Source organism: Atta cephalotes (assembly GCF_000143395.1).
Source record: "Atta cephalotes unplaced genomic scaffold scaffold00014, whole genome shotgun sequence".
NCBI lineage: Eukaryota > Metazoa > Arthropoda > Insecta > Hymenoptera > Formicidae > Atta > Atta cephalotes.
Window position 1 is genome coordinate 2,355,606 of NW_012130078.1, and position 9,452 is coordinate 2,365,057.

Genomic DNA, 9,452 nt, shown 5'->3' on the forward strand with positions numbered 1-9,452 from the left:
CAATCAGCGAAACGCGACAAGTGAGACAACCATTACCTCCGTACGAAGGACTGATCGGCGTATCGCCGGACTTTCTCCTCGGTACGGCGGGTGATCTTCGGGAATTTTCTCACGCGCGAGGACTCCGTGGTTCCGAGGCGGCTACACGCCTCAATTCAGCACGTAGTTAAGCACAGGCTAAGATTTTTCGCTCACTACCGAACTATGCGTGGTGCGAGATGGTGTGTTCTCTGACCAGCGGCAAGGCCTGCGCCGACAGCGGAGACCCGTGCCCGGACCCGCCATCGCGCTCCACGCCGGAGGGCGGCGGACTCGAGATCACTGAGAACATGTCATCGTCGCTCAGCGACGCGCACCGACGCAACAATAACCACCATCTGGACCAGGGCGACCGCAGCTCGTCCGCAGGTTCCTCGCTGGGCTCGTGCTCGCCGCCGCCCGCCTCGAGCCATTCGCCACCACCCCCACGGCCGCCCTGGCTTCACGACTTCCACGCGGCGGCCGCGCCCCATGTTTTGCAGTTTCTCAATCTGAGCGCCGCCGGGGGTGGCATGCTCGGTAGCCAGCCATTGGCAGCGCTGCATTCTATGGCGGAGAGGAGTCATCAGCATCAACAGCAGCAACAGCAGCAACAGCAGCAACAGCAACAGCAGCAACAGCAGCAACAGCAGCAGCAGTCGCACCAGCAGCAGCATCATCCGTCACATCAGCAGCAACAAGGCGGCATCCAGTTGCCGCGTATCACGGTGCCATTATCCACCATCACGCAGGGTCAATCATCGCCTACTGGCAGCGGCAAGCATAGCCCGGCAACCTCCATCACCTCCGTCGGCAGCAATCCCCACGGCATCGACACGATACTCTCGAGACCGACGGCGACGGTTCATCCCCAGGCATCGGTACCGCCATCACATGCGACTCTACCACCGACTCCACATCCCCAGCACATGGCTGCGCCGCGGTACGCCATGCACGCCGGTTTCACTGCGTCTTCGGGTGCGTACTATTCATGTCTTCCTAAGTTTGATAACTTAAATGCGGGTGACGCGGTCGCATGAATAATTAATCAAGAATTGTCTTTCTGATTCCAATCCGTGTCGTTCCAACTAGGTGAATACTAAATACGAAGAAAAAAAATTTATTTGAACATTAGATTTGAATAATTTTAACATTTTCTTTCAAAGCTTTAGCGTTCTTTGACATGTCTATTATGTCTCCTTGAGAATAAGAAAAAATGTAAAGAACTCAACTTGCTGTTGACTGGTTATAGTATTTAAAATTAATATATGTATACGTTTGTAAATATATTCTTTCTCTCCTATTTAATAGATTCTGGACATTTAATATTGCCCGCTAGATTTTTGGAAAGAATCTTTAATTATTAATTGAATTTCGAGAAGATAAATATGACGTAAAGGTGACTTTTCATATTATTTTATATTATACAAGTTATTTGTGGAATCGTCAATAGAACATTCGAGATCGTTACTCATGAAAATCTTACGAGAAAACATTTGTAATTTTAAGCTTGCATATCGACAATTTTAATCAATTTGTGATTTATTCTTGGAATCAAGGAAATAAATTTATAATGTTTATACTTAATTCAATTCGTAATAACTATCGTTTGATGAAAAAGATTGAAATATATTAAAACTCTGCTCATGTAACAATAAATTATCAACAAATACGTAATGATTATAATTGTTTTTTTTGCGAAGATAAGATTATAATTGTTTTTTTTGTGTCATATATTATACATTTTTTAAAAATACAAAGCTTTAACTTAAATTTTCTCACAATGTGATTTCATGATGATAAAGGAGTTAGCAATCGAAGTGGAAATATTGTGAAAAATATTTTGTAAACGTGGGACGGATATAAACGTCGAAGGTTATTGATGCTTGTAGATATTACTAACATCTGCAGTGAACAGTAACAATTCGGTAACCATTCGCGCGTTTGCGATAGAAAATCGGGGGAAACCGCTGTTCTCCACGCACAAATCGTCGCGTGCTGCGATAGCGTGCATGTAATGCGGGATGGATTGAACGCATTAATCGTAGAATTACCAAGGGCGGTCGATCGAACAACCGCGGGCCAGACGAAAGCGCGACTAGGAGTTACAAATCTATTACGAAACTATCTGTGCATTCGATACGATCAGCCCCGGCGTATAATTCACGGATTTACATAGTCGGAGTCTGATTTTCCATTTTGATTCGCGAGAATCACTATCGTCTGTTTTAACCCATTCTGACAAAACAAAGTGATAAATAAATCAAACGCGACTTTTTTATTTATTGGTGAAAAAAATGAAACTTTTATAAAGGTTCGTATAAATAAGAATAAATATTAAACTAAGGAAATGTAAATTAAATACTCTGAAATGATTCCGGCGTTTTAGTACAATAATTTCAAGACATGTTTTCATTGAAGCTAATCATGTTGATTGCCATACTAATTTCTTCTTTTTTTTAAGGTAGAAGAAGAAGTCAATGATGATTGGCTTCGGTGGAGATAAGCTTTTAAAGATATGGTTTTTCTTAATTCATCCATAGAAAAATTATATAATAAAGAACTTATAATGAAGAATCTCGTTCTTTAGGAGATATATTTTTTTACGTAAATGCATGAGCTTTCAATTCACTTTTACAATGTCACTTCCTCATGTTTTGTTGTTGGCAGCCTGCACCATCAAGACCTCGTTTGTGATGTTGCAAATGCATAATTTTTCTCCATCGGATGGCGTGCGACAAAGCAGAAGGCGTTTGTCATCGCCTTGAAAGCATGTGAAAAGATGTCACGTTCAAGAGCGCTTTCGTGCAACGTTTAACCTCGCGTATACATTAAGCTAAATGATGCAGAGCGCATTACTAAATATTTGACACTAAATCATTTGGCATTAACAACGACGTTCAAATCCACAAAAATGTATAACTAACATCATTCAAAAGAATTTATTTCTATGATACCCAGAATTAACAAAATCGCAAACATATAGTCATTCGAATTATTGTCATTTAAATCGTATATCAGAATTATTAATCTACTTTACAATCTATTAGAAAAATATTTATCTTGAATGAGGATTGCAAAATTTTTAGGGAAATTTTGTGAAAATTTTTTCTTTACGCGTCACTTTTCATTCCTAGACTATCAGAAATATATTCAGACATCAGTTTTAGAATTATCGGGGGGGGATCGATGTTATAACAGAAGGGAAGATAGGGTCGTATTATGAAGTTGCTCACGCAAATAACGTATCGTACAATATCACAGTAATATCGGAAACGTGGCTTTAATTCATAAACGCCGATATCACGATTATAATCTATAATCTGTTAAAATGACTTTATTGCTCGTCTTCTGTCTAAATAGAATGCTATCTAAATATTCTAATCGAACTGTAGTAATTAAAAAATTTAATATTTGCACAGGAAAAGAAGATTTTTCTGAAATATTTAGCTAGATACATCTGAAAATAATTTATTGAATTATCAAAATAATATAGATTGCTTGTTAGACATGATTATTAAAATGTCAAAACTTTTTGCAGCATTATTTATCGTGTTAAATTTTCTATGTAATTATTTGATGATCCAACATTTTTATTATTTATTTTCAAATCTGTATTTATAGCTAAAACTTCAAATACTTTAGCAAAGTCATTCTCCCCATATTATTATACAATATTAACAATTTTATTATTATTATATCAAAAACTTTTGGAATGATTAATATAAATATAATAATATCTTAGAAGCATATTAGAAATATTTCTTTCATGCAAATATTTTGTATAATAAAATTTTGTCTAATTCTAAACAAGTAATACAAATAAAAATAGCAGCCATCATATCCTAAAATAATTAATATAGAATTAATTAAATAGCATTACATCATTTCATTCGGTTCTTTTCAATTGCTATAAACAGCCAAAAGAGTAAATTTGTTTAAAATGTGAAAATGGCAAATTAAATAAAAGCAAAAGCATGAGTAAGAATTACGATATGACTTTGATTGAAATATTGACTGAAAGGAGCAGCGAATGCAGAACGGCAGCTCTAAAATTTATGCTTACCGAATTACCTGCTCTCCCCTGGTACATTAACGAGCGACGCAAACGAGGGACGTTACTTAACATTCATGACATTAAATTTCTAAATGATTTGCTCCCGACAGAACGCGGTTATACAATATTTCGTAATAACGAATCGCTAAACAGCGCGCGCTAACTATATCCGCGATTTATACGTTTCGCATGTCGAAATGTGCTAATCGAGGCATCGCGAATTTGATTTTATCGCGTGAAAACGCTATTACATACATATGTATGTAATAGCAATGGAAATAACAATGGATTCCTGCATGTGAGATTTTCTAAGAATTTGACTTTAAGCTAAAAATTCTCATACTTTTTTTAGTTTTATTCTCTATTTATGATTTCGCTTCATTTTTTATATTAAAAATAATTATCTTTTTCTACAACGATTTTTTTTCTACAACGATACTGAATAAATTAAATGCAAAATTTCGTAATTTAAATAAGAAGATATAAATATAAATGGCTTTAATTTATTTTAAGATATCATGTATTTGACATTATTATTGTAGGCTTTTAGAAATATCACCCGAGTGGCTTTAAAATTTTTTGAACAAAGATAAGAAAATTTGATGAACAAAGATAAAATCTCGAATAAAGTAATATGGAGGCACTCGAGTGATGTTTCCAAACGTGGCCTTAATCAAACATCTCTATTATCTTAATTATTTTATTTTATTCTTTAAATTTTTTGGAATGAAATCTCTCGCCAAAAGAGTGAAAATACTATTTTTTTAGAAGAGTGAAAATATTTCACTTCTTCAAAAAGCGTGAAATTTTACTCTAAAAGAGATTGTATTTTCATTCTCTTAGAGCGTAGAGAGAGATTCAGTTCAATTAGAGAGTAGAGTCGATTTTTTATCGCTAAATTTTTGCTTTTCATCGTCTTTAAATTTTTTAGAAAATCAAATCATACATCAAGTACTTTATGAATCATTTTACATATATCATAGAGGAATTAAGACAATAGAAGGGAGCAATATTATACCGCGGTTACAATCGGTGTTTACAATAGGACACGAATTATTTGATAACCAAATAGGGCAACCATATACGAGCTGAAGTTAGGATATTGCGGGTTAACCAACTGACGACATGCTCGTACGCGGCTTGGTGGCGAATTCGGATTTCCGCGACAAGATGCATGAGTCTTTGGTCCACTTGCGGTTAAATGAACAAAAAGATCGCGTTACGCTAAACTACAGTGGTAAACAGGCACCGAACAGTGCAGTATGATGATGATAAAAAGAGATGATAAGAGGGGGATGAGTATAAATTTAATACCGCGTAAAATATATAAAGGAGAGGCCTAGCACAAAAGTGTAATGTTCAAAAAATAAGAGTGATAGTAAATCATGTGTGACTGTGACCGCGCTAAAGTTTGCCGTAAATATATCCTTCATTACTCCAAGTCCAGTCTCGTAAAAAGTAAAAAAAGAATGAAACGAGAATCATATCGGGATGCGACACAGCGTGCACACGAGCAATTCAATTTTGAAAAGTTCGCTGCAAAAATATCGCGGTTACGTTCTTGCGTCGTTCTTCGTGATGAATTACATTCTGTATTTTTGTGACGTAAATGACATCGCATGGAATTATTACCGTCGTTGTTTCACAATGTTCTTTTTAAATTGTTATTCTATCCGTTTTGCATGATTCTGACTGATTGATTTTGAAAGAATAAAAATGCGCATGAAAAGAACGATTTTGCTGAAGTATCTATTAGCTAGATACACACTGAAAGAAATTTGATATAAATAATCATTATTTTGTTGATATGCGAGTTATAAAAACTTTCTTTCTTTTTAATTAAAAAATTGTGTTTTAATTTAAAAATTATGTTCTAAAATTAAATTAAAATTTCATTATTCTAACCAAACGACATTATTTTTAAATTAAAAAGTAAAAATGTTTTTGTAAGTGCATATCAACAAAATCATATCAAAAATATTTCTCTCAGTAAAGTTCTGGAAATAATTTTGCTGGACCATTAAAATAATTACGTGTTAATCTCAAATAAGTATGTTGAATAAAATGTGTACAAGAAGTTTTGATGTTCTAGTTGATTTAGCAACTAGTTGCTACATAATTATTTTGATGGCCCAACAAAATTATTTTCAGATCTGCATGTACCTAAATTTTTTAATATTTCAGCAAAATTGTCTTTTACACGTGCGGATTTAATGTCGCTACCATATATCGTAGATATTAGGTTCGGACCGGAAACCGGCACTCGTGCCAAAATTGAACGACAGTTCTGCAGGTGTACGTTCTCTATGAAATAAAGCAACGCCCGTTGGAGTCGAATATCATGAGGCGGTATGTTTATCCAGAAAGCAGATATTCACATCATCCTAGAAAAGGAACTGCTTGGCGTACCATGTGCCTCCTCACGTGTGTCTTTCATTTTTTATCTGTAATAGAAACCTCTAAAATATTGCGTGACATCTGCTCTGGTTTTTATATCATAAATTACGGCGCTTTTATCCCCTTTTTAAATGTGCAAAATCTCAGAACTTTTCTCATGACTCACAACAACTTTTGCGAGGAGGTATTTTTATTATTTTTTTATACGACAATACAAGACTACTTGGTTCATGAAGATCCGAAAATTTCTGCGCAATCGAATTGTTATCAGCGATAAATTAAGAGACACCTCTTTTGCAATAAACACAGTTATCTAACGAATAAATTCAGGAATCAATAAGCACGGGAATCGATAAAGAAGCAAGACATTTCTTAAATACATTTACTTGGCACGAAACGCCATGTCCAATTAGGTGAATTAAATCTTAAAATATGAAAGCTATTGCTTCTAAAGAATGATACGTTGAAAATTTAGCATGATCGAATAATTCAACAAAAAGAATGTCTTGTATACACTTCTTCAAATAATATCTAGTAGGGGAGACCGAGGCCGGTTGTCATAATTTTTTGATTAGTGACTTTTAAAAAAAAGTGGATACATGATTTTGAAATATTATGTATGTTATAATGTCTCTATATAGTTTCTAAATATGTTATAATGTCTAATGTTATAATGTCTTATAATCTATATCCTTTAGGTATTAAAAAAACTATTATTCTTGAATTCATCATATCGTACAAATAAATTATTTAATTTTGAAGCTGCGGAAATATAGCAATTAACCCCGTTTTGATTCTCAGTATCATATTTGTTATTGACAACACAATGAAAAATATAATATTTATAAATATTAAAAATATAATATAATTTTTATTTTAATGTCAGTTAATTAATAGTAAATATAGTATTAATACAAATAAAATATATCTATTATTTTAATCATAAAATACGTAATTTGTTTTTGTATCATACTTTCTATATGAATAATGAAAAAGCATATACATATATCTGTATGAAATATAATTTATTTGTAAGTATATTCTTTAAAAATGTATCGATTTAAAGATATTAAAATCGAGTGCCTTCATCTCATTTTGATCACTTTATTTCACATAGCCAGTTTTAATAAAAAAAGAAAATTATATGCACAAACTTTGTCAGGATAATTAATTAATCATAGCAAAAATTTTCTAAGACATTTTCTATGAATACAGGATATCGCGATTAATAATGCCAAAGACTCAGACAAGATAAATTATAAGAAAAATTTACTCACTAATTTCATTTCCTTAAAAATCATTATAAATAATCATTATATATATATATATACAATGCTTTTGGTGCAAATTATTTTATATAACAAATTAATATTATTACAATCTACAATCAAAAAAAGAGATTGTTCTGCCATACACTTATTGATTTATAGCATTTTGACAATCAACCCTATATGACAATCGGCTCCGGTCTCTCTCCTATTTTTACACACTAATTCTAATATCTAGCTCTGAACCGTCTTTCTGGTTATTTTGCAAGAGTACTTTGAAATGAAAATATCGAATATTTTGAAACAGACATGCCCATGTACTTTGCATGCGTATGTATGCAACACGAAAACGCACGGCGTATAGGATTTCAGCACGATGAAATAAAATAGTCATATATCGTTATTGTGTAATCCTGTCAAATGCATTTGCGATATTTGCCTGTGTTTCAAATCTGTGCGGTGTACACATCCGGGCATTTGGTGCACACGCGCGTTACACAATGGCGCATACATCCGAACTATCCCGCCGTAATTCGCGTAATCATATACGGTTTCAATAACGGTTTAATGGGTAACCGACTTCATTGTCGTATTAGACAGATTACGTCGATTACAAATACGATAAGCAGCACGGTTCGTATTTACGACGCGAATTCGGTAGCGCGCGAATGTTGGTCTGTTAGAATTATAGACGGATACATATACGTATGTATGAATATATATGTTTCTATTGCGTATATACACACACACACACACACACACACACACACACACACACACACACTGTACATATTCCCGTATAAACTCCGTCTGCTAAAACATATCGTCGCGTTTTATTCATATCAATAACGCGCCGCCGGCGTCGATTTGAACGCGTCGCGACATCGCCCGTGATTCAATTCATTCAAACAATTCATTCAATTAAATTCATTTATTTCTGATTGAAATAAAATAGTTAACAAACAAAGACTCAAAGATATGATACATTTAACAAAGTCATCTTTAAAATTAAAAAAGTCTCCCTTTTATTCACGTTGTAATCCCGCGATGTGGTTTGCATGATGTAGAACGTAAAGAGAATAATGGTTGCGTTTAGGAAAAAAGTAGCTTTGCAACTGTTGTAACATTCTTTAAGATGATTGATTAAGTGAAGAATTATAAGGGCAAGATCACAATCGTATTAAAGAATCATACAGTTGCAAAGCTGCAGCTTTTTCTTCTGCTAAACGCAGCAGATTTTATTATTGTTGAGAGTATTATCTATTTGCAGAGTATAAAAGTATTAAATTATAATCACGTCACAAAGCACGAAGATAGCTCTTCTTTTTCACGTCGCCGCACTATCGTCATCGCGATTATGCGATTCGCAACGTGCCGCCGCTAATTGACATCTGATACCGATCGATCTCTCCTGTGCGTACGCTTTACACCGCTGGTCATTAATTAAATTCTCGCCGGACGCGCGCGCGCGAGCTTACCGATCGCTGCTGTATAAATGACAAAAAGCCCATCAAAATGTACGTATTAAACGATAAATATTTCGTTCACTTACTCGCCCGTCGACGTCGATGTCGCGACGTTTGTACCTTATTCACCACGATATTCAGTCGAATATTTATAGCTAACTTATTTTCCCGATTGGCTGTTCCAATAAACACGACGTATCGCATATATATATATATATATATATATATATATATATATATATATAT

At 34.5% G+C, this 9,452-nt stretch overlaps 1 protein-coding gene across 1 annotated transcript in view; it reads left to right on the forward strand.

The window, feature by feature from the left end:
- Positions 1-218: 218 nt before the first annotated feature.
- Positions 219-9,452, forward strand: part of LOC105617758 (homeobox protein Nkx-6.1-like) — a 45,375-nt gene continuing 36,141 nt past the window's right edge. The window contains exon 1 of the mRNA XM_012199312.1: positions 219-996. Coding sequence (XP_012054702.1) covers positions 219-996 — 778 coding nt within the window. The remainder of the gene's footprint in view (positions 997-9,452) is intronic.